A 26,419-nucleotide genomic window follows, 5' to 3' on the forward strand; every position below is an offset into this window, starting at 1 on the left:
GTGTTTGTGGGCAGGAGAGCAGGAGGACAGGAGAGGAGGACAGGAGAGGAGTGGAGGAGAGGAGGACAGGACAGGAGGACAGGACAGGAGGACAGGAGAGGAGGACAGGAGAGGAGTACAGGAGAGGAGGACAGGAGAGGAGGACAGGAGAGGAGGACAGGACAGGAGGACAGGACAGGAGGAGAGGAGGACAGGAGAGGAGTGGAGGAGAGGAGGACAGGACAGGAGGACAGGACAGGAGGACAGGAGAGGAGGACAGGAGAGGAGTACAGGAGAGGAGGACAGGAGAGGAGGACAGGAGAGGAGGACAGGAGAGGAGGACAGGAGAGGGGGACAGGAGAGGAGTACAGGAGAGGAGGACAGGAGAGGAGGACAGGAGAGGAGGACAGGAGAGGAGGACAGGAGAGGAGGACAGGAGAGGGGGACAGGAGAGGGGGACAGGAGAGGAGGAGGATGCAGGGTGGCTGAGTGGTGACTGGTACTCACCGTGACACCAGGAGGCATCGCTGCAGGAGGTTGAGCTCTGGATCCTGGAGAACACTCTTCATGTCACTGGGGAGCCAATCAGACACACACACACGGACGGACATACATACACAAGCACACATGGACACACACACACACACACACACACATACACAAAGGCAGTTTAGGGACCTCACAAATAGCAGGAAGAGACAAAAGAAGATGAGCTGGATCTAACCCTAACCCTAACCCCGCTGTCTAGACTAAATAACCCAGGACAGGGTCACACACACAATGACAAACACACTGCACACACACATACCCCCATGCCTTCCTACACAGACAAACACACTGCACACACACATACCCCCATGAGTTCATACACAGACAAACACACTGCACACACACATACCCCCATGCCATCCTACACAGACAAACACACTGCACACACACATACCCCCATGCCTTCATACACAGACAAACACACTGCACACACATACCCCCATGCCTTCCTACACAGACAAACACACTGCACACACACATCTTAGGCTGTCTCTCATGTTCAGGACAGGACAGGTCTCTCATGTTCACTCACTTGGACATGGAGTTGAGCTGCTCCTGTATGAGTCCTTTAATCTCCTCTTTTTCACTGTAATCACTAGAGACCGGAGAGAGCAGAGGGGAGAGAGAGGATAGAGAGAAAGGAGAGAAAGGAGAGAGCGAGAGGAGAGACAGAAGAGATATTAAACCTGACCTGGGGTTAGTTAATGTGGAGCTTTGTAGTCATCTGCACATAAAATGAACAGGAAGTGAAGTGGACGGCCACTACAGATACATGGGGTCAGACAGAGAGAACCCAATAGCTGGAGCTGGACATCCAGTTAGGACAGTTAGAGAGCCGGACACATAAGGAGAGGCAGAGAACGGCAGTGGGGAGGACAGAATAAGATCATTAGAAGAAGAGAGGAGGCAGAGGGAGCTAGAGAATGAATGAGAGGAGGAGGGGCACGTACACTTGTGAGATGTCCATGGTGAAGGAGCCCGACCAGGGCTGGAGCTGAAGGAAGGCCTTCAGGGTGAGGGCAGCTCGGGGCAGCAGCAGGTAGGGGCACCACACTGGGTCTGGAGAGAAGGAGGGAGGGAGAGAGGAGGGAGAAAGGGAGGGAGGGGAGGGATATGAAGGAGGGAGAAAGGGAGGGAGGGGAGGGATATGAGGGAGAGGAGAAGGGAGAGAGAAGGAGAAAAGCAAAATCACATATTGATCGCAGCCACTTATGTGAACATTTGATTGGTTTAAAAATGTATGAGACGCCGTCTAGGGCAAAACTACTGAAAAACTGTTTCAACCTTGGCTGAATCTAACAACGCTTACCACAGGAGAAACAGCTTACTTTTTCATACAGTAACTGAACATGACAATATTTAACACTGAGAATAGCTCAATGGGCTGGGACGGTGACCTGCAAAGTATAAGGTTGTAGGTTTGAATCCAGCCACAGTGTTTGATCCTGTCTTAAATTTAAATATCTGTTTAGTTAAACAGGATGACATCGTTCTGAAGTACCATGCGCAATTTCACCTTGATATGTCAAAAGATCATTGAATTACAGCTGTTTAAACTTTGGCCAAATCGAACAATCCGTGCTTCAGGAGAAACGGCTTCCTTTTTTTGTACAGTAGCTGACCACATATACTCAGCGTTGAGGGTAGCTCAATGGGTTGAAACGGTGTCCTACAAAGTGCAAGGTCACAGGTTCGTATCCAGGCACAGTCTATTGGCCTGTCATAATTTTGATTACTTGTTTAGTTAAACAGGCAGACATCATTCTGAAATACCATGCGCAATTTCACCTTGAAATGTCAACCGTTTCTTAACCTTTGTCCCAAAGCTGACCAAAAACTAATACTCATATCAAGCAGTCGGAGCACAGCTATATAATCAGCGTCAGCACCCTTGGGTACCCAGCATGCAGTGCGGCATATCAAAAAACGCAGACTTGTGGAAAATAGTTGGTTACAACAGCCGTGCAAGGGATTTCAGTTGTTGTGTTCGTTCAGTTAGATGTTTGTAATGTTATTGTTTGTTAGTTAATATAATTTTGTTGGTCACCCTGATTGTGCATGTTGTGTAGTTTAATGGGACCAGAGAGTCGGCTGCTGTACTGTCACAGGCTATTCTCGCAAGGAGCTGAATATGAGCGCTGCCCTAGCCCAGTTGCCCACATGACTATTGTTTGTTGTGCATTGACTAAGAGTCTGGAAAGAGATCAACTCAAGAAGAGTTTCAGTATCCTATAAAAAGTTAATAATCAGCCCTTACTAATCATAAAATCTCAGCAGTTGGTGTGTAGCAGAGAGGCTAGAGAGACTGACTAGTAACCTTATGCTCATGAGTTCAAATCCCCGTTCAGCCTATTATTGTTGGCCAAACATGAAGTAGTTTTGCTCTCTTGTTGTCCAAGTCTCGATCTTCTACAGTGTACATGTTTATAATATTTTGCCATTTTGCGGAGGAACCCGCATCGCTGCTTGCAGCTATATTTTTGATTTGATTTGTCTGGTGGAGCAAACGTGCTGAAGAATTTGGCAAAAAGTAGCTCTGCCCTTTACAATGAACAGACTTTCGGCCGCATTGAAACAGACTTCCGGGTGCACTGAAAATCGTCTGCTCTCCCATCTGCTCTCTCTACCCCCCTTCTCTCTCTCTCTCCCCTCCCTTCTCTCTCTCCCCCCTCCCTTCTCTCTCCCCTCCCTTCTCTCTCTCCCCCTTCTCTCTCTCCCCCTTCTCTCTCTCTCCCCCCTCCCTTCTCTGGCTCCCATCCCTTCTCTCTCTTCCCCCCTTCTCTCCCTCTCTCCTCTCTCCTCCCTTCTCTCTCTCCCACCTCTCTCCCCTCCCCTGTCCAATCTCTCACCCTCTCCCCTGTCCTCTCTCTCTCCCCTCTCTCCCCTCCCCTGTCCACTCTCTCACTCTCTCCCCTGTCCTCTCTCCCTCCCTCACCGGTCAGGTCTTGCTCATCCATGCGGTAGCTGGCAGACTTCATGGCCATCTCCAGCACACGGATGCAGCCGTCATCCGAGGCCAGGGTCACCTTGTCTGACGTGCACCAATCAATGTCCAGGATACGGTAGTTCACGTTCCGACCAATCCGCAGGCTGCTCACCATCTGCACCTGTTGGGATTATAGGTTATTAGTAAACTCAGGACGGGACTACAACATAAGAACAGTAGTTGCTGCGCTCCTTAATCTTCGGTGGATGTGCTAACCCTAACTCTAACCCTAACCGCAGAGTCCTTCCTGAGTTGTCTGCTACTAGGATGCCAGGGTGTGGGCAGGTGGGTCAGGGTGTGGGCAGGTGGGTCAGGGTGTGGGCAGGTGGGTCAGGGTCTGGGCAGGTGGGTCAGGGTCTGGGCAGGTGGGTCAGGGTCTGGGCAGGTGGGTCAGGGTCTGGGCAGGTGGGTCAGGATCTGGGCAGGTGGGTCAGGGTCTGGGCAGGTGGGTCAGGGTCTGGGCAGGTGGGTCAGGATCTGGGCAGGTGGGTCAGGGTCTGGGCAGGTGGGTCAGGGTCTGGGCAGGTGGGTCAGGGTCTGGGCAGGTGGGTCAGGGTCTGGGCAGGTGGGTCAGGGTCTGGGCAGGTGGGTCAGGGTCTGGGCAGGTGGGTCAGGGTCTGGGCAGGTGGGTCAGGGTCTGGGCAGGTGGGTCAGGGTCTGGGCAGGTGGGTCAGGGTCTGGGCAGGTGGGTCAGGGTCTGGGCAGGTGGGTCAGGGTCTGGGCAGGTGGGTCAGGGTCTGGGCAGGTGGGTCAGGGTGTCCAGAGAGAGGTTTGAGGACAGACTCACCTCCTTGGTGTCCCAGACCTCAGCTCCGTCTGTGTACATGACCAGCAGCTTCTGGTTGCCCTTCCCCGGGGCAAAGCGGATCTTCTTTACCCAGCCCCGGTGGGTCGGGATGCCCCTGGAAGAGCAACACCAAGAAGTTCCAAATGGACACACACACACTCTCACTGTACACACACACACATACTGTACAAAAACACACAAACTCATACTACACACACTGTACACACATTACACACACTCATACTGTACACATACTGTACACACACACACACTTAGTACACACACTCATACTGTACACACACACCCATATTCATACTGTACACACTCATACTGTGCACACTCATACTGTACACACACACCCATATTCATACTGTGCACACTCATACTGTGCACACTCATACTGTACACACACACACAGACCCGCAGGTGGAAGGAGAGGGCAGGTGAGTCACCTGGACAGTCGGGCCTTCAGGTCCCAGAAGTTGAGGTTTCCGTCCACGTCCCCCAGGACGAGGGTGTCTCCCTTCCACGCGATGCAGGCGATACTCCCCATGCTGCCCTGCAGCACACACAACAGCAGGCATGAGCAGCTTAACCACCCTCCTAACCCTCCCAACCCTCCTAACCCTTCCAACCTTTCCAACCCTTCTAATCCTCCTAGTGTTGCACGGTACTAACTGTTGGTACTTTTTTTGGTTAAAAACGGTTCGGTATTAGAATTTCCCAATGTTCGGTACTTGGGGTTTCTGAAGTCTACTGTGGGACTACTTTGCCTACAGAGCTGACACTGATGGCAAACACACAGACATTACGAAACCTATTTGTATAAAGTGCTATTAAACAGTGTCATGCAAGGGAGGAAATACTTCTAACCTCGCCAAGCATCTCAGAGACGACCTACACGCAGAGTACAAAAAGGGTTAGGGTTAGCGAATGAGCTAGCTGGTAGGATGGTGAAATAGCTGTACGTATGTCAGGCCTACCTTACTGTATCCACCCTACTGTATCCACCCTACTCTATCCACCCTACTGTATCCACCCTACTCTATCCACCCTACTCTATCCACCCTACTCTATCCACCCTACTCTATCCACCCTACTCTTTCCACCCTACTGTATCCACCCTACTGTATCCACCCTACTCTATCCACCCTACTGTATCCACCCTACTGTATCCACCCTACTGTATCCACCCTACTCTATCCACCCTACTCTATCCACCCTACTCTATCCACCCTACTCTATCCACCCTACTCTTTCCACCCTACTCTTTCCACCCTACTCTATCCACCCTACTGTATCCACCCTACTCTATCCACCCTACTCTATCCACCCTACTCTTTCCACCCTACTCTATCCACCCTACTCTATCCACCCTACGCTATCCACCCTACTCTTTCCACCCTACTGTATCCACCCTACTCTATCCACCCTACTGTATCCACCCTACTGTATCCACCCTACTGTATCCACCCTACTCTTTCCACCCTACTGTATCCACCCTACTCTATCCACCCTACTCTATCCACCCTACTGTATCGTTAATAGCATGACAAGCAAGTCTGCACCTGACTGCAGACACATGGACAAACAGCCTGGCCAGAGAGACTGCTCAGGGTGGAGCTGAAGAGACAAGTGATAAGTGCAACCAAGAGAGAGATGTATCTGTGGAGGAGCCACAGCCACACACTCTTCATATCAACCAGGGTGTTTAGGCAGAGAGGGAGGTGTAAACACACTCAGAGGGTGCTGACTCAGACTAAGACAGCATTAGGAGAGAGCACTGCGGAGGAAAGAAAATGCCAACCACATTACATTTATAGCACAGCTTTATAAACTCACGGTACAGTCAGCATGTGTGAAATTATTGTAGGAAACTGAAGTGTTTAAGAGTTTTCAATCCAAGTTTCCTTTCCAAGATAGGAAGCTGATAAGAAGTTTTGAAATATGCTAATTCCTAAATACGCCTATATACGACTGAATAGAGCTTTAAATCCCCAAGTCTGAATAAGGTCTGCACAAACCTGCACCATCTCCCTGCCTGCCTGCCTCCCCGCCTCCCCACCCTAACCCTAGCCAGAGAGCCAGGGAGAGGGGAGGCTTGAACATAAGATAGAGATGGACATCTTTGAGCTAGATGCTGTGAAGGCAGAAACAGGATGTCACCCGAGCCTGAGTCACAACCAACAACCAGGAGAGACCAGCAACACTTCAAATCTAGGACACTGTGTGTGTGTGTGTGTGTGGGTGGGGTGGTGGAGGGAGGGAGGGGTGATGCCAGAGAGATCCTACAGCATGTCTGCTGTCATATTAAAGCAGGATAAAGAGGCTGGTTGGTCGTTCTAGAGGCTGTTAAGTTAAGACAGCGGTGCCAATAGCTAGTGCTAACAGGCCCACACAAACATGAGAATGCACACACACACACAGCCCCCCCCCCCTCCAAACACACACACAAAAGCCAGAGAGAAAACAAGATGTGGATAGTGGATAGTTCTCCCATGAGGTAGGGAGGAGGAGAGAGAAAGAAGAGGGGGGGAGGAGGCAGTGCGTACGTCCGGGGGGATGCGTGCTCCGTCCTTCACGGTGTTTCCCTCCACAGTGATGTGGTACACCTGTCCGTCTGTGTCTGTGAACACAAAGTGTTCCCGGGCTGAAATGGCCTGGCTCGTCTCTGACTTGCTCTCAGCGTCCTGGAGAAGGCTGCACACACACACAAACACATTGAGAACTTGATAACAGCCAACAGAGGAGCATGTATGATGACCCCTGACCTGATGACCCCTGACCTGATGACCGAGGACTCCACGCTCTGCTCCGCGTCCGACACCGTCTGTCGGACCATGGCCTCCCGAGCAGCCATCTGCTTCTTCTTAAGACTCTTCAAGTTGTGGGAGGGGGACCACTCCTGTACACACACAAACCTTGATGACCACTCCATTAAGGATGCTTATCAACACGGTAACAGGGGAATACAAACTAATGCAAGTCACACCCAGCCTACACACACACTGTCTCTACACGCACACGCACTGTCTACACACACACACACACACACACACACACACACACACACACACACACACACACACACACACACACACACACACACACACACACACACACACACACACACACACACAGCCAACACACACAGCCAGAAACACCTTGGTCCTCAGCAGCATCACAGTAGATGTGGCTGGCCTGATGTGGCTGGCCTGGCCAGCATCAATATGGAAATGCAGAAGCAATAAGGGCTTGAAGAGCATGTATTAATAAGGTGGCTGTTCCTCCCAGTCTCACTGCTGCAACCTGCACTCTCCCCTTTAGGAGCCTTTTAGCTGATGAAGCCGCTTCTTAGCTGAGGGGAATATCTAGACCAACCCTTCAATTGGCTCAACCAGCACAAAAAAACCCAGGATACGTATGGGCACAACCCCAGGATATATAAGGTGACATGTGTGTGTTTGTGTGTGAGTGAGTGAGTGTGTGTGTGTGTGAGTGTGCGTGTGCGTGAGTGAATGTGTGCTGTACCAGTGCGGTGACAGTTGGGAAGTTCTTGGCCATCTCCCTCAGCAGGCTGCCGGTCCTCACGTCCCACAGCTCCAGAGGCTTGTCTCTGAACACCACCACCAGGTACTGCCTGCAGGGGGCGACACACACATCAACACCCCCAGGTACTGCCTGGCAAGTAGAGGGGCAGGTACAGGGGCAGGAACAGCTTCGGGCAGGTTTGGGAAAATGTGTATGTATGCAGGGTTACTTACTTCAGATGCGACACTTTAATCATCTCAATGGCCGGCTCGTCATTCCCTCGCTCACCTCGGAATGCAAAGCACCTGCCTTGGGAGAGAGAGAGACATGGAGGGAAAGAGAGGGCGATCAACAAACTTGAGTTCTGGAGAAGTCATGACTGGATCACCAAAGCAACAGTCATCAGCCCTCTGGGGTGAGGAGGAGGAGAGTCTCTGGGGGGAGGAGGAGGAGAGTCTCTGGGGGGAGGAGGAGGAGAGTCTCTGGGGGGAGGAGGAGGAGAGTCTCTGGGGGGAGGAGGAGGAGAGTCTCTGGGGTGAGGAGGAGGAGAGTCTCTGGGGGGAGGAGGAGGAGAGTCTCTGGGGGGAGGAGGAGGAGAGTCTCTGGGGGGAGGAGGAGGAGAGTCTCTGGAGGGAGGAGGAGAGTCTCTGGGGGGAGGAGGAGGAGAGTCTCTGGGGTGAGGAGGAGAGTCTCTGGGGGGAGGAGGAGAGTCTCTGGGGGGAGGAGGAGGAGAGTCTCTGGGGGGAGGAGGAGGAGAGTCTCTGGGGGGAGGAGGAGGAGAGTCTCTGGGGGGAGGAGGAGGAGAGTCTCTGGGGGGAGGAGGAGAGTCTCTGGGGTGAGAAGAAGAGTCTCTGGGGGGAGGGGGAGAGTCTCTGGGGGGAGGAGGAGGAGAGTCTCTGGGGGGAGGAGGAGGAGTCTCTGGGGTGAGGAGGAGAGTCTCTGGGGGGAGGAGGAGGAGAGTCTCTGGGGTGAGGAGGAGAGTCTCTGGGGGGAGGAGGAGGAGAGTCTCTGGGGGGAGGAGGAGGAGAGTCTCTGGGGTGAGGAGGAGAGTCTCTGGGGGGAGGAGGAGGAGAGTCTCTGGGGGGAGGAGGAGGAGAGTCTCTGGAGGGAAGAGGAGGAGAGTCTCTGGGGTGAGGAGGAGAGTCTCTGGAGGGAGGAGGAGGAGAGTCTCTGGGGGGAGGAGGAGAGTCTCTGGAGGGAGGAGGAGGAGAGTCTCTGGGGTGAGGAGGAGAGTCTCTGGAGGGAGGAGGAGGAGAGTCTCTGGGGGGAGGAGGAGAGTCTCTGGGGGGAGGAGGAGAGTCTCTGGGGGGAGGAGGAGAGTCTCTGGGGGGAGGAGGAGAGTCTCTGGGGGGAGGAGGAGGAGAGTCTCTGGAGGGAGGAGGAGAGTCTCTGGGGGGAGGAGGAGGAGAGTCTCTGGGGGGAGGAGGACGAGAGTCTCTGGGGGGAGGAGGAGGAGTCTCTGGGGGGGTGAGGAGGAGAGTCTCTGGGGGGAGGAGGAGGAGAGTCTCTGGGGTGAGGAGGAGAGTCTCTGGGGGGAGGAGGAGGAGAGTCTCTGGGGGGAGGAGGAGGAGAGTCTCTGGGGGGAGGAGGAGAGTCTCTGGGGGGAGGAGGAGGAGAGTCTCTGGGGGGAGGAGGAGGAGAGTCTCTGGGGTGAGGAGGAGAGTCTCTGGGGGGAGGAGGAGGAGAGTCTCTGGGGGGAGGATGAGGAGAGTCTCTGGGGTGAGGAGGAGGAGAGCCTCTGGGGTGAGGAGGAGAGCCTCTGGGGTGAGGAGGAGAGTCTCTGGGGGGAGGAGGAGAGTCTCTGGGGGGAGGAGGAGGAGAGTCTCTGGGGGGAGGAGGAGAGTCTCTGGAGGGAGGAGGAGGAGAGTCTCTGGGGGGAGGAGGAGGAGAGCCTCTGGGGGGAGGAGGAGAGTCTCTGGGGGGAGGACGAAGAGTCTCTGGGGTGAGGAGGAGAGTCTCTGGGGGGAGGAGGAGGAGAGTCTCTGGGGGGAGGAGGAGGAGAGTCTCTGGGGGGAGGAGGAGAGTCTCTGGGGTGAGGAAGAGAGTCTCTGGGGGGAGGAGGAGGAGAGCCTCTGGGGTGAGGAGGAGGAGAGCCTCTGGGGTGAGGAGGAGAGTCTCTGGAGGGAGGAGGAGGAGAGTCTCTGGGGTGAGGAGGAGGAGAGCCTCTGGGGGGAGGAGGAGGAGAGCCTCTGGGGTGAGGAGGAGGAGAGCCTCTGGGGTGAGGAGGAGAGTCTCTGGGGGGAGGACGAAGAGTCTCTGGGGTGAGGAGGAGAGTCTCTGGGGGGAGGAGGAGGAGAGTCTCTGGGGTGAGGAGGAGGAGAGTCTCTGGAGGGAGGAGGAGGAGAGTCTCTGGGGTTGAGGAGGAGAGTCTCTGGGGTGAGGAGGAGGAGAGCCTCTGGGGTTGAGGAGGAGAGTCTCTGGGGGGAGGAGGAGGAGAGTCTCTGGGGGGAGGAGGAGGAGAGTCTCTGGAGGGAGGAGGAGGAGAGTCTCTGGGGTGAGGAGGAGGAGAGCCTCTGGGGTGAGGAGGAGAGTCTCTGGGGGAGGACGAAGAGTCTCTGGGGTGAGGAGGAGAGTCTCTGGGGGGAGGAGGAGTAGAGTCTCTGGGGGGAGGAGGAGAGTCTCTGGGGTGAGGAGGAAGAGTCTCTGGGGGGGTGAGGAGGAGAGTCTCTGGGGGGAGGAGGAGGAGAGTCTCTGGGGTGAGGAGGAGAGTCTCTGGGGGGAGGAGGAGAGTCTCTGGGGTGAGGAGGAAGAGTCTCTGGGGGGGTGAGGAGGAGAGTCTCTGGGGGGAGGAGGAGGAGAGTCTCTGGGGTGAGGAGGAGAGTCTCTGGGGGGAGGAGGAGGAGAGTCTCTGGGGGGAGGAGGAGGAGAGTCTCTGGGGGGAGGAGGAGGAGAGTCTCTGGGGTGAGGAGGAGGGGAGTCTTTGTGGTAAGGAGGAGGACAGTCTCCGGAAGGATGGGGGGGTCAGCCATTAACTCCAAACTCTTAACTCCTGGGTCCTGGTCCTAACCCTAACCTTGACACTAAAGGTCTTTGCACACTGAGTGCGAAATTTTCGTATGCGTTTTTTCGTAATCGTCGGCCTAAAAATTTGGTGGCTCTAAATTGTCAAAAAACCTCTTTCGGAGGCAGTGTGTAAGCGTGATTGACATAACGTGAGGTCGTATTTATTTTTTACCGGGCAAACATTTCGGACACGAATTTCAGACTCAGTGTGCAAAGACCTTAACCCTGACCCTTCTAGATGTAAGAGAGCCATCCTATATACAGCCTCAGGAAGTCTCTTACAGCTGAAGAGGTTTGTGGCCTCACAAACCTCAGGGGCCGGTTGCACAAAACACCTTCAGTTAAGATTTTCCTTAAAGTCAGAGTGAAGGTTTCCTTAAATGTTCCCTTAAGTATTTAAGGTTTTCTCCTTATCTTGGTCTTATAATTAAGGATTCCATTAAAGTTCGTTAAAGCATTGCACGAAAGCCCTTAGAAAACACAGTAAGGAAAAAAACGTAAAGATCCTGTAAAGTGGAATTGAAAATGAGTTTTAAGTTCATCACACCACAGAAGAATATGTTGTTAACTACCCATCCAAATTCAAATGAAAAAAAAAACACATGTTAAATTAGGCTTTGAAATCGTGAGAAAATCAGCAGTCTTCTCTGCTTGAGACTGGAGGGGCGTGTCGCCTGAAGGAGCTGAAGCTCCGCCCCCTCGAATTTATTGAATTTAGCAACAACAGCAACACTAGCTAAATCAATTGCTGATATCAGAACAGATCTACCGGAAGTCTCTGAGTGTATTATATATTAATTACTTTGTCTTTGCATCGTACCAGCTGAGTAACAGAATGCAACGGTCTGTGATCTGACGTAGATAGGTCGCTGTGACATAGATCAGTCAGGTTTTGGCTCCGCCTATACAAAACCTGAGCTGAAAACGGAAGAGAAACTGTTCAACGGTCTAACTCCACATTTCAGTGCGTCAAAGTTTTTGCGCTTTGCACTTGCTTTCAGGAACTCATTTCACACGTATATAATGCATTGAGAAGCCAATCATGGAATCTGCTTTACATGATCTTTAAGGTACCTCTGACTTATTCTTTATCGCAACATGGCCGAGTTTATGGAGATAAATTAACCCATCCCACACCTAGCACACTGTTAGGCTCCTGTGCTGCAGTCTAAACATGAAGGCTATTAATATGCTGTAACTAGCTAGACTCACGCCAGTAAATGCAGAGTAACTGTTGATCTAATTTTGATCTACACAGTTTGAAGAAGTAAGCTAGCTCTCACTTAAACGTTACTGTGTAGCAACAAGACCTACAAGTAAAATTGATATCACCAGTTTTATTGGACCTGTAATTGGTTATCTCTTTGGTTATCTCTTTTTTGGACATAACAGTCAAGTTATCATAGCCTATATTTTATATTTTTTTCTTGAATTGACCGCTTCACCAAACTTCTTGAGTTTATTTTTGTTGCAATTTCGTCCTACATTTGTTGTTTTTTGTTTGCAGTTATTTGTGGATCAAATTTACTTTTTAGTATGTGCTTTCTTTTGTTGTATTCCTGTAAAAGCACAATATTTTTCCTCCTCTGACCAATTTGGTTTTCTTGCCTTCTTAAAAAATTTTCGTAGGTCTAGCTAGAGCTAAACTAGAGCTAACAATCTCTAGCTTTTGTAAGGTGATGCACTAGCAATACAACTGAACAAACGCGGTCTCCGTGAAAACAGTCAAATTTTACTGCTGTGAAATCACGTTCAATGTAGTAAATCCCTTAACGTTTCACCTTAGCTAAGGAAACCATTTAAGGGATTCTGTGCAACACCCTTAAGTGAATCCCTTAGCTAAAGAGAAATTTACCCTTAAGTGTCATAATTAAGGAAAAAACTTAAGGTGTTTTGTGCAACCGGCCCCAGGTAATGAGAGAGCAGCACCAACTAACCCTAACCGGCTGTGCCAAACGACGTTGTGTCCTTGGGCAAGGCACTTCATCCTACTTGCCTTGAGGGGGAATGTCCCTGTACTTACTGTAAGTCGCTCTGGATAAGAGCGTCTGCTAAATGACTAAATGTAAATGTAAGTCTGAGAAACACACTCAAGTCAGAGAAACATACTCAACTGGGAGAGAGGAGATGAGGGATCTGAATTTGGATCTGGGAAGTCCGAGTGGTTGTGTGCATGTGTGCGTAACCCTATGTGTGTGTATGTAACCCTATGTGTGTGTGTGTGTGGGTGCAAGTCTCACCTGTGGGCAGGTCCACATGCTGGAGCTCATTCCTTACCATGCCCATGTTGTTGGGGGCAGAGGTGGCCACAGACAGGAAGCTGGTGAGACTCACCCATTCAATTCCCCTGTGGAAGGAACACACACACATACACACACACATTAAGAACAAGTTCTCAACAACACAAACACAGTGAGGAGGCACAGCATGGGACACTGCTGTGAATCAATGTTAAACACACATGCAGATGAGATGCTAAGTAGTCCTGCCCTGCTGAAACAGGGTGGTTAGAGAGCTCATTACCATACTGATCCCTGTCTACCTATCACATTCGAGCTCATTACCATACTAATCCCTGTCTACCTATCACATTTCAGTTAATATCTCCTCTTAATATGCTACAGCACGCTGCCCTGCCAGGTCTGCAGGGAGAAGAAGCGCATACACACATATTTTTGTAAGGAGAAGATTAAAGCTGACACCACTGTCTGTGTGTGTGTTTGCATATACACACACACAGACATTAGTACAACTGTGAGCCCTCAGTGGGATGTCAATGTGATGTGAGTGAGAGCTGACAGGTAGATTCATTATAGGATGTTGGAGGGGGAACCGGAGGGAATATTTTTCTACTGATACTTAAGATGAGCAAGAAGACAGCACAAGCCCTCTAGTATCAACCATCCAGTCATTCATCCATCCATCCAGCATCATCCATCCAGTCATCCATCCATCCCTCTAGTATCAACCATCCAGTCATTCATCCATCCATCCAGTCAATCATCCATCCATCATCCATCCAGCCATTCATCCAGTCATTCATCCAGCATCATCCATCCATCATTCATCCATCCAGTCATTCATTCAGCATCATCCACTCAATCATTCATCCATCATTCATACAGCTAGCCAGTCACACACAACTGTGAAAGTTTGTTGCATGTATTATAGAGAGCAACTTCTTCAATTAAGAAGACTTTGTGCCTCTGCTTGGATGGATGGTGTTTTCTCCCAATCAATCTCTTAACGACATAATTGATTCAATCTAGCACTTAATTAATCACAGTGAAATAGTTTCTGTGTTGGTGGGAGAATGGAAGGTAACAAAGAAAGGTTTGCTCCCTGTTGGTGTTTTTCCCTGATGTAGACCACAAACCTAACCACCCTGGTGTAGACCAAACACCTAACCCTAACCACCCTGGTGTAGACCAAACACCTAACCCTAACCACCCTGGTGTAGACCAAACACCTAACCCTAAACACCCTGGTGTAGACCAAACACCTAACCCTAACCACCCTGGTGTAGACCAAACACCTAACCCTAACCACCCTGGTGTAGACCAAACACCTAACCCTAACCACCCTAGTGTAGACCACAAACCTAACCCTAACCACCCTGGTGTAGACCACACACCTAACCCTAACCACCCTGGTGTAGACCAAACACCTAACCCTAACCACCCTGGTGTAGACCAAACACCTAACCCTAACCACCCTGGTGTAGACCAAACACCTAACCCTAACCACCCTGGTGTAGACCAAACACCTAACCCTAACCACCCTAGTGTAGACCACAAACCTAACCCTAACCACCCTGGTGTAGACCACAAACCTAACCCTAACCACCCTGGTGTAGACCAAACACCTAACCCTAACCACCCTGGTGTAGACCAAACACCTAACCCTAACCACCCTGGTGTAGACCACAAACCTAACCCTAACCACCCTGGTGTAGACCACACACCTAACCCTAACCACCCTAGTGTAGACGACAAACCTAACCCTAACCACCCTGGTGTAGACCACAAACCTAACCCTAACCACCCTGGTATAGACCACAAACCTAACCCTAACCACCCTGGTATAGACCACAAACCTAACCCTAACCACCCTGGTATAGACCACAAACCTAACCCTAACCACCCTGGTATAGACCACAAACCTAACCCTAACCACCCTGGTATAGACCACAAACCTAACCCTAACCACCCTGGTGTAGACCCCTCGCTACAGACCCCCCACCTGCAACAGACCCCCCCATGGTGTAGACCCTGCTACAGACGTGTGTTAGTGTGTGTGTGTGTGTGTGTGTGTGTGGGGGGGGTCTCACTTGACTTCACAGGAGTGGACGCTCAGCTCCTTGTGCAGCAGGCCGCTGGTCAGGTTGTACACCAGCACCGATCCATTACTGGTGCCTGAGGAGGAGAGACAGACAGAGACAGACAGAGGGGAGAGTACCCACAGTTTCAGTAATCAAGCTGAGAGGTAGAGAGGTGCAGTGTGACAGCCCTCTCAGTGCTGTAATCAGAGCCTCGTCTCTTCATGAGCCTCACGCCAGCTCTACTCCAAACACCAGCAGGAGTTAGAGCCTAGCTACCGTGAGACCCTCCAAGGGACTCACAGCCAGTCTGATGGGCCTGACCAGACAACTCATCAACAAAACGTACAAGGTTCAGAGTTCACATTCTTGTTGGAAATGAACTAAATGTTGGGAATTAACACGGAAAAAAAGATGTATCAAACTAGGAGATTGTAAGTAATGACCTGAGGAAAACAGTCCTACAAACTGAACTGAGTGGTTCATCTGGCAGAGGTATAGCCAGCAGGTGTGCCACGTGCCACCCCTCTGCAACACTGCTAACCAGGGACGCAGCTCCAGCTGCTATCACAGGAGCTACTTAATGAAGTCCGATAGCAGCACTGGAGAGAGGAATGGAAGCAGGGATGAAGGGAGGGATGAAGGCAGGGATAAAAATGATTCTAACTGGACATATGTATATAGAAGTGATTCTAACTGGACATATGGATATAGAAGTGATTCTAACTGGACATATGGATATATAAGTGATTCTAACTGGATATATGGATATAGAAGTGATTCTAAATGGACATATGGATATAGAAGTGATTCTAACTGGACATATGGATATAGAAGTGATTCTAACTGGACATATGGATATAGAAGTGATTCTAACTTGACATATGGATATAGAAGTGTAGCACAGTCCACAGACAAAGCACGGTACCATCACACCTTCTCCTACCCCCGACAAGGAAAGGGTCTTCCCCCTTTGTCCTTCTCCCAGAGTAGAAGCTTCAAAGCTTCTATCCCAGCATGGGGTCAGAAACAGGCCACACGGCCCACAGTATCAGACAAATGATTTATAAGGAAGAACGTTCTTATGTGGATTTACAAACATATTCTCAAGGACTACATGGCTCATGGACACTATTTCAATGACAGTAGTTGATGTGTTATAATGTGTGTTTTTCTCATTTACTTAGAACGTTGTTTAATTGAGGTTTGATTATAACTTCCCTTCAAGTATAGTTAAGTCAGCCAATCTTGATATTAAAATGATTGTACCATACTAACAAAACCATTTATGAATGTTGTATTGTTATATTCTGAAGTTTAAGCATTCCATGGACAGTTGAAATAACGGAACTCAAAAGGTACAGCTACTTCACACCTAGGCAGATCTCAGGACGACGCCCAGGTGGGGGGAAACTGACCAATGAAAGAGGTCACCTTCACGGGGACCCCCCCCCCTTGTTCTTTGGAGTATAAAACCCCCAAACGTACAATCACCCTCGCTTGTTCGTAGGATTAAACTGAGGTGAACGCGTCACTCTCTAACCTATTCCTCTCAATTGGCACATTCACTGAGCCACTGTACTACTCTGACTAACCCATAACTTATCTGGTATTTTGTTCATTATAATTACATTTTCCTAAATAAATCATTGTGTATAATATTCGCGTATCACTCACGTTATCTGATCTGCTCTACTTTCATAGAATTCACTACTTAAGATTAGACTGATTATTACGAAGGCTATTATTCAATATTATTCAATAAGGTTTCCTCTGTCCCTTTAACAATAAGAGGTGGTGCCCCTAAGAACTACATACTTTATTATAAATTAAGTATTGCTAATCTTAAACATGCAGTGCAGCGTGAGAGAAAATGGAGGAAAACAAAGATCACTATCCACTACAATATCTACAAAGATACACTAACCACCTATAACAAAACCATCCGTCTAGCAAGGAGAGAATATTTCTCCAACATTATTACAGAAAATGCCAGAAATTCCAGAGTTCTTTTCTCCACCATTGACCAGCTGCTAAACACTGTCCCTGCCCCACCTCCATCCTCAGCAGTTAAATGTGAAGAGCTTGCTTTGTTCTTCAAGAACAAAATAACTTTGATCAGAGCGAGTATTATTAATAGTGGGGTCGAAACTGACATCAGTAGATTCTGCAACATAACCATGAGCACATTTACCTGTATCACACTTAGTGAACTTTCCAAAATTGTCAGCGAATCTAACTCCACAACCTCAGATATTGATCCTATACCCACAACATTCTTTAAGCGAGTGTTTGATAGTGTCTCAAGTCCGGTGCTAGAGATTATAAACACATCCCTTAGAACTGGCGTCTTCCCAGATGCCTTCAAAACAGCTGTTGTAAAGCCCCTATTAAAGAAACCCAAATTGGATAACAGTCTACTTGCAAATTACAGACAAATATCAAACCTTCCATTTATTAGTAAAGTACTGGAAAAGATAGTTTTAGTCCAATTACATTTTTTTCTTGAAGAAAATAACATCCTGGAAGTCTCGCAGTCAGGTTTCAGGAAATATCACAGTACTGAAACTGCTCTCACCAAAATAATTAGCGACCTCAGACTAAACTCTGATGCAAATAAAGTCTCTATCCTTATCCTGTTAGATCTCAGTGCAGCATTTGATACAATTGATCACGACATCCTAATCAATAGACTGGAAAAGCTTATTGGGTTCACGGATAGTGTATTGAACTGGCTGAAATCATATATCACAAGAAGGAAGTTTTATGTTAGTTTAGGTGACCATAGGTCCAAGAAACATGAGAACTGCTACGGGGTTGCTCAAGGAAGCTGCTTAGGTCCATTACTTTTTTCTCTTTATATGTTACCACTCGGCGACATAATCAGAGAACATAACATAGATTTCCATAGCTATGCGGATGACACACAACTATATATATCCACTGAACCCAACGATGCAACGGCCATCAATTCCATTACCAACTGCCTGTTGGCAATAAACAAATGGATGAATGATAACTTTCTTAAATTAAATGAAGACAAAACCGAAGTCCTACTATGTGGCCCCAAATCCAAAAGAGAGATGCTTATTAAGAATCTTGGAGGCTTAACCCCCTGTCTTAAACCAGAGGTGACGAGTCTCGGTGTAATCGTGGACTCAGATTTGAATTTCAACTCTCACATTAATAAAGTGACCAAAACAGCTTTCTTTCACCTGAGGAATATAGCAAAGGTACGACCATTCATAAACCAAAATGATGCAGAGAAGTTAATTCATGCTTTTATATCCAGCCGGCTGGACTACTGTAACGCACTTTTCACTGGTCTTCCCAAGAAAACCACTGAAAGACTACAGCTCATTCAAAATTCTGCAGCTAGATTATTAACCAAAACTAAAAGGAGAGAACACATTAGTCCTGTCCTAGCTACTTTACACTGGCTCCCTGTTACCTTCAGAATTGACTTTAAGGTCCTTTTCCTCACATACAAAGCTCTACACGGACAAGGACCTAGCTACATTGCTAACTGCTTTATAAACTACACACCAGCTAGAACACTGCGATCATCAAATGCAGGCCTATTAGAGGTCACCAGAAGCAGTCATAAGAAGATTGGTGATTCGGCCTTTGTCAATTACGCCCCAAAACTATGGAACAAATTACCCATAAATATTAGGGAAACAAACACTCTAGACATTTTTAAAAGACATCTTAAAACCTACCTTTTTACCGAAGCATTTAAGTAATTTTATCTCAAAAGGGTTTTCCTACTTTTTAAAGTTGTTTTCTCTCTTGAACAGAGATCTTATTGGGATTTTTATTTTTGTTTGAATTGTTTATCACTTGTATTATTGTTTTTATTGATTTTATGTAAAGCACCTTGAGCTACAATTCTTGTATGAAATGTGCTATATAAATAAAGTCTTACTTACTTACTTACTTAAACGAGCAAACCCCGCTACAGAAGTGATCCTCATGCCTGCTGGAGCTCGCCTTACATTTACATTTAGTCATTTAGCAGACGCTCTTATCCAGAGCGACTTACAGTAAGTACAGGGACATTCTCCCCGAGGCAAGTAGGGTGAAGTGCCTTGCCCAAGGACACAACATCATTTGGCGCAGCTGGGAATCGAACTGGCAACCTTCAGATTACTAGCCCGACTCCCTCACCGCTCAGCCATCTGACTCCTACTGTTTTGTTCTCACGGCTCAGGAAGTTTTCTTGTCAATTCAATATCTTCAATATCTTCCTTTCGGCAGGACCTGCTCTTTTTGCTTTCCAAATCCATTAAAATCCATTTAAGTGCTCAAGCTGAACTGGCTTGATTCAGACTATAGAATTATGCCTTTATTTGCTGTGGAAAACAGTTCAACAATGAAAGCCTGCCAGGGCCACCATGGCAGATGAATCAGATCTGCTGCAGCCAAATGACTAGGTGGTGTTGTAGTGAGGTCAGCAAGACCACACGGAGCCAACATCTTGTCACACCTAAAGAGTGATTCAATCACATCAGACAAACCTAATCAGCCCTTTTGACACCCTCAGTATGCTGATGTAAAGAAACCATAGAGTTGAGGGGGACCTCCCCAATCTACCTACTCAGAACATACCTTAATCAGAACTTTTGAGGAAAGTTCTTGAGACTTCACCTTTACCACAAGAGTAGAAGGTGAAGAATTATGAGAGGAATATTTGTGTAATGCTTGTTACTTTGTTTTAATGTTGTGTTTACTGAAATCTTGATTCTAGTAACTACTCCTTCTTCCTGAAAGATAACCAAGTCATTCTTGGTATCTACACAAAGCTGACAAAATAAAACAATCATTCAACTATATTTTGTAACTGTACCAAGATGTCCAGAACAATATTTGAAGCAATATCTTATGAACCAGCCAGCCAGAGATCAGATCACACCTTTGGTAGGTGTGAAGGAAGGAGGGGGAAGTTGAGAACCCAGCTTCCCCCCAATCAACGTCTGACCCCAGACAGGTCCTCCCTCGAACTCTGAACTGTATAAAACTCAAAGATGACCATCAATCTCTGACTCCAGCGAAACCGACAATGGCATGAACGCCATCAGGATTGGCGTTCCAAAGGACGTCGCCAAGCTTCGCCTGAGATTCAACTTCATAGTGAACGCCTCACTATCTGGACATTTCAACAGAAGAACCAAAAACGCGACGACTGAGATCCCGCAGACTCAGTCACATGACCTTGCAGCACAGCCGCGCTTTGACTTCAGATTCTTCAAATGGACCTTTGGCGCGAACCGCCCTCAACCTCATTGATCAACCCCTGATCAAACGTAACTATGCCTAACGCTCTTTCCTCCCCGACATGGCATTGGCGTGAGCTCTGTTTATGATTTGTAAGGATGTAATCATTGACTGTACAATTTCTGTCTTTCATTAAGTTAAACCATTTCATTCTGTTCATTGAAACCAATCTCTCATATCAAACCCATAATCTAACTTGTTCATACATTTACATTTAGTCATTTAGCAGACGCTCTTATCCAGAGCGACTTACAGTAAAGTACAGGGACATTCCCCCGAGGCAAGCAGGGTGAAGTGCCTTGCCCAAGGACACAACGTCATTTTGCACAGCCGGGAATCGAACTGGCAACCTTCTGATTACTAGCCCGATTCCCTAACCGCTCAGCCATCTGATGCCAAAAGATATTTTGACGTGCGTGTTCACTGATGTTACGATTGGCTCTACACTTAGAACAAATTCATTCCTAAAGATAAGACATTAAACATTATTACATATTAAACATAGGATCCCATAATGTCCTAAAACCAATATTAGGGTGGTGCCCCGAGACTTTATCATAGATTAAGTATTAATATCCTAACACGAGCAAACCCCGCTACAGTGTGGTGTCTATGTTTGCATACCTGTGTGTGTGTGTATGTGTGAGAGTGAGTATGTGTGTGTGAGAGAGAGAGGGGGGGGGGTGTTAGGGGGTGTAGAGAGCCCTGTACCTTCCTGTAATAGAGCTGTCAGGCCCCAGATTACAGCTTCTCAGACATGATGCTCAGACAGGCATGGCTGTAGGTGTAGCCAGCCTGTCAGACAACAACAGGCACAAATCCTGGGGGAGGGAGGAGGGGAGGGGTAGGAGAGTAATGGGGTGGAGGGAGGGAGTGGAGGGAGATAAAGGGAGGTAGGAGGGAGGGATAGGAGAGTGATTGGGTGGAGGGACCAGAGGAAGGAGGCATGAGGAGAGGGGGCAGGGGAGGACAGGTGAGGAAGACTGTCTGATGAAGATAAGGGGGAGGAGTGAGGAGGAGTGAGGAGGAGTGAGGAGGAGGAAGACCCCTGCCTTCAGTCTAACTTGAATGGGTCTGAGAATGGCAATTTCAACCCCCAGTGCTTCAAACATCAAACTCATCTGCTTTATTTGAACCTCACAGGAAGGTGTAAAACCGCCTGGCTTTCCCAGGGTGCTTTTACACCGTAAAATAACGATCCAAGAATCCTTCGGGAGTGAGGAGAGAAACCTGATCCCAGGAGACAGTAAGCTCTGTCTATCCTGGGTTAAATATTGACCGGTCTGCACAGATTGATTGGGTGCTGCAGTAAATCTCTTCCCCCTACCTGGGAAATAGGAGGGGAGGAGGAGGGGTGGAGGAAGAGGAGGAGGAGGGGAGGGTGCCAGAAGGCTGTCAAAGGCAGCCCCCTGAACAGGAAGTGTTATACTCCATGAGTCATTGGGGTCACTTGGAGGGAAACTATTTGTTATCCTGGCTAAAAAACGCAAATGGATGGGAACATTAGTCATGGCGACACAATCTCTCTCAACACTTAGCTTCTTAGCCTACCAGCTGAACCAACAAAACATCTCAACGATCCTGGGAGTGATTAGCCACTTGACTGCTCGACCGCCATAGAGACATCATCTGCTGCATCCCAGAGCAGAGTCCTTCAGAACAGAGCCACAGAGAGGCACAAACTCACCTCACTAATCATCCTATCAAAAACTGTATTCTACTTTGACAGACTTCAAACTGATGGATATCCACCTGCACATGAATCGCACACGTTAGTATGTCTCACTCATGTCTCCACAACATGAGGACAACATCCAGGACCTCAGGCACATAAGCAGACAGATCCAACAGCAGACCTTTTTACTTTGTGGTATTGGATACGCAACTCACAGCAATCTTTGTAGAACCACCAAGTGTTCTCTAATACTGTCATGTATTGCGAGTGTGTTTGTGTACAGTAACTGTTCCACTAACCCCAGTCATGGAGCTGAGGGCGAAGCTGCAGTACTCACCCACGGCCAGCAGCGGCTGGTAGTGGCTGATGTTCTTGGTGGTGAGCGGAGGACACATGCGGAGGCAGAAGGGGGGCAGGGGCAAACCGGACAACAGCCCCGTCAGCAAGAACTTCAGCTGCACCTCCTGCTGGGGGGAGAGGGAGGGGGCCTCCCCTGTGAGCAGGCCCTGACCTGTAGGACATGCGGGGGTTAATGGGGCGGGGTTAGCAGAGTTGACAGAATCATACAAACATTCTTCTGCTGAGAAACACAGAGCTGAACAGACGTATTATAGACAGACATCAGGCTAGGACAGGCTTTGGGAGGGAGGGAGGTTTATGGAAAATATGAATGAGACCATTACTGAGTGCTTAAATGAAATAAAAAAGGTTGTATGCTACGTTAGCAGCGTGTTGAGCATTTGGCCTCCACAAAGTGAGGTTTCTTCACCCAAAAGCTACATAATAGTTCATATACTGCCGGTCAGTGTGAACTAATTTAGTTCCATACTGGGTTGATTAACGAGCTCAGGTGAAAAGCAGACTATAAATTGTTCGTATTTTTGTTTTGTCTGTAATTCATAAAATGGTGAATACCAAGCGGGACGTTGGGATGAAGAGAGATCCAGCAGAGGAAGTAATGTCCCTTGTGAGGACAGCCTCTCGGAACATGAGGACCTACAGCCAATACTGCCCCAAGTGGACTCCACTGGACGCATTTAGCTGTGGGGGTGTAGGGACTCTACTGGACCTCCTCTCTGCTCCACTACAGAAAGCTGCTGTGTGTCTGAGTCTTCCCCCTTTTAGCTGTGGGGGTGTAGGGACTCTACTGGACCTCCTCTCTGCTCCACTACAGAAAGCTGCTGTGTGTCTGAGTCTTCCCCCTTTTAGCTGTGGGGGTGTAGGGACTCTACTGGACCTCCTCTCTGCTCCACTACAGAAAGCTGCTGTGTGTCTGAGTCTTCCCCCTTTTAGCTGTGGGGGTGTAGGGACTCTACTGGACCTCCTCTCTGCTCCACTACAGAAAGCTGCTGTGTGTCTGAGTCTTCCCCCTTTTAGCTGTGGGGGTGTAGGGACTCTACTGGACCTCCTCTCTGCTCCACTACAGAAAGCTGCTGTGTGTCTGAGTCTTCCCCCTTTTAGCTGTGGGGGTGTAGGGACTCTACTGGACCTCCTCTCTGCTCCACTACAGAAAGCTGCTGTGTGTCTGAGTCTTCCCCCTTTTCCACGTCTCACGGATCAACACTCTGCTACACTCTTCATCACCTGGGTCCTTGTACTGTTACAGAAGTACTGGAGAGGCTCAGAGAGAGAGAGACAGAGGGAAAGACTGCTAAATGGGGAGTCAGGGAGTCAGATGGCTGAGCGGTTAGGGAGTCGGGCTATTAATCAGAAGGTTGTTAGTTCGATTCCCGGCCGTGCAAAATGATGTTGTGTCCTTGGGCAAGGTACTTCACCCTACTTGCCTTGGGGAGAATGTCCCTGTACTTACTGTAAGTCGCTCTGGATAAGAGCGTCTGCTAAATGATTAAATGTAAATGACTAAATGAAAGCGACAGAGAGAGAGACGCAAGACACATAAATCATAAATAGTATGAGAAACAGAGAGTGGAAAGACCATGACAGATGAAAGAGAGAGAGATGGGAGAGTTCTCTTAGTGCCACTGTCAGAGGAGGAGAGAGGAGAGGAGGAGAGTTACACACAGACACTAACACAGCACACAGACACTAACACAGCACACAGACACTAACACAGCACACAGACACTAACAGTCTTTTTTTTCTTCTTTTTTCTAATCAATGTATTTATTCCCAGGTCCCAGGTGTGTCGGGTAAATACCGATCATGGTGTTGAGAGAGAGATCCAGGATCCTCTTCTGGTTCTGTCCCAGGGGCGTTCCACAGAAGGATATGGGGGAGTAGAGGGGGGACAGGCCTGAGCTAAGACAGATGGAGGGAGGGAAGGAGCAGGGTCATACAGCAAACTAGAATAGCCACTGTGTAGTAATGCTTCTATTGTTTAAGTTTGTGTTGTGTACTGTATGTGTATGTGTGTACGTGTGTGAGAGTGTGTGTGAGTGTGTGGCTACCTGGGGTTGGACATGGCCTTGCCAGTGTGGGTCTTCAGCTCCCAGAGCATGACCCTGCCATCGCTCACTGTGAGAGCAGCGTTGTTCTCGTTGACCGGACAGATGACCATGCGGTACGGACGCACAGTCTTAGTGACCCGGATAGCATCACACTGAGACCTCAGATCATACACCAACTCCTGCACAGCCTGCTCTGGGTCTGAGACAGAGAGAGAGACAGAGAGACAGAGACCGAGAGACAGACAGAGAGAGAGAAGGAGAGGGAGGGAGGGAGGTTGGTTGATTAGATTTCAGGGTCATCAGCTCCTGACAAACAACCAGGGAAAAAACAGGCAGGATGTGTTAGGGTTAGGGGTGGGTGTTTAGGGATTTCCTGATGACTGGCTAGGTGGGAGGACTGTGTGTGTGTGTGTTGCTTGCCTGTTTCGTCAGGGGCAGCGGTCGTGGAGCGACACACTCTCAAGGTGATGCAGCCATTCTCATGGAGACAGTAAAGGGCATCTCTCTGGGCACACGGGATCACCTGACACACAGGAACACACACAGACATCCAGGAACACGCATGAATGAAGGGTACGTGAGTGTGTGCGTGTGTACCTGGATGAAGGGTGTGTGTGTGTGTGTACCTGGATGAAGAGTGTGTGTGTGTGTGTATACCTGGATGAAAGGTGTGTGTGTGTGTATACCTGGATAAAGGGGACTCCAGACCGTTCGATGGCCACCACGCCCACGGTCTGGCTGAGCTCCAGGTCCAGGATGAGGATCTCCCGCGGGTACAGCAGCAGCATGTGGCTCCTCTTGGAGGGCAGGTAGGACAGCTGCAGGCAGTCATTCAGCGTTACAGCCTCCGCCCTGAAGAGAGGGAGAGGGTTAGGGGGCTGCAGGGAGGGTTAGGGGGCTGTAGGGAGGGTTAGGGGGCTGTAGGGTGGGTTAGGGGGCTGCAGGGAGGATTAGGGGGCTGCAGGGAGGGTTAGGGGGCTGTAGGGAGGGTTAGGGGGCTGTAGGGAGGATTAGGGGGCTGTAGGGAGGATTAGGGGGCTGTAGGGAGGGTTAGGGGGCTGTAGGGAGGATTAGGGGGCTGTAGGGAGGATTAGGGGGCTGTAGGGAGGGTTAGGGGGCTGTAGGGAGGGTTAGGGGGCTGTAGGGTGGGTTAGGGGGCTGTAGGGTGGGTTAGGGGGCTGCAGGGAGGGTTAGGGGGCTGTAGGGAGGGTTAGGGGGCTGTAGGGAGGGTTAGGGGGCTGCAGGGTGGGTTAGGGGGCTGCAGGGAGGGTTAGGGGGCTGTAGGGAGGGTTAGGGGGCTGTAGGGAGGGTTAGGGGGCTTTAGGGAGGATTAGGGGGCTGTAGGGTGGGTTAGGGGGCTGTAGGGAGGGTTAGGGGGCTGTAGGGAGGATTAGGGGGCTGTAGGGTGGGTTAGGGGGCTGTAGGGAGGGTTAGGGGGCTGTAGGGAGGATTAGGGGGCTGTAGGGAGGGTTAGGGGGCTGTAGGGAGGGTTAGGGGCTGTAGGGAGGGTTAGGGGCTGTAGGGAGGGTTAGGGGGCTGCAGGGAGGGTTAGGGGGCTGTAGGGAGGGTTAGGGGGCTGTAAGGAGGGTTAGGGGGCTGTAGGGAGGGTTAGGGGGCTGCAGGGAGGGTTAGGGGGCTGTAGGGAGGGTTAGGGGGCTGTAAGGAGGGTTAAGGGGCTTTAAGGAGGGTAAGCTGTAGGCAAACAAACACAGCCTCAACCCTAGATTGGAGATTTAGAGGTTGCTCAATTTGGTTGAAAGCGACTGCTAAATTAATACATTGTTATATTGAGTGCCAGCTCATATTGAATGATAAATCTTTAGACAGTAGCAGAAATCTGATGGTGATTAGGGTTAGCTAACTCTAGCTGTCAGAGGAAGGGTTGGAAGGCTGGCTGAAATCACAG

At 49.3% G+C, this 26,419-nt stretch overlaps 1 protein-coding gene across 1 annotated transcript in view; it reads right to left on the reverse strand.

Moving 5' to 3' along the window:
* The window catches only part of wdr11 (WD repeat domain 11), a 44,034-nt gene that overhangs the window by 11,939 nt on the left and 5,676 nt on the right, over positions 1-26,419 (reverse strand). The window contains exons 6-22 of the mRNA XM_062464461.1: positions 25,200-25,365; positions 24,934-25,036; positions 24,514-24,712; positions 24,264-24,364; positions 22,443-22,616; positions 15,166-15,250; positions 13,076-13,182; positions 8,066-8,141; positions 7,833-7,941; positions 7,088-7,206; positions 6,854-7,001; positions 4,754-4,860; positions 4,302-4,416; positions 3,464-3,635; positions 1,479-1,587; positions 1,061-1,123; positions 487-552 (exon numbers count right to left, since the gene is read on the reverse strand). Coding sequence (XP_062320445.1) covers positions 487-552; positions 1,061-1,123; positions 1,479-1,587; positions 3,464-3,635; positions 4,302-4,416; positions 4,754-4,860; positions 6,854-7,001; positions 7,088-7,206; positions 7,833-7,941; positions 8,066-8,141; positions 13,076-13,182; positions 15,166-15,250; positions 22,443-22,616; positions 24,264-24,364; positions 24,514-24,712; positions 24,934-25,036; positions 25,200-25,365 — 2,019 coding nt within the window. The remainder of the gene's footprint in view (positions 1-486; positions 553-1,060; positions 1,124-1,478; positions 1,588-3,463; positions 3,636-4,301; positions 4,417-4,753; positions 4,861-6,853; positions 7,002-7,087; positions 7,207-7,832; positions 7,942-8,065; positions 8,142-13,075; positions 13,183-15,165; positions 15,251-22,442; positions 22,617-24,263; positions 24,365-24,513; positions 24,713-24,933; positions 25,037-25,199; positions 25,366-26,419) is intronic.

This window comes from Osmerus eperlanus, chromosome 6 (assembly GCF_963692335.1).
Source record: "Osmerus eperlanus chromosome 6, fOsmEpe2.1, whole genome shotgun sequence".
NCBI lineage: Eukaryota > Metazoa > Chordata > Actinopteri > Osmeriformes > Osmeridae > Osmerus > Osmerus eperlanus.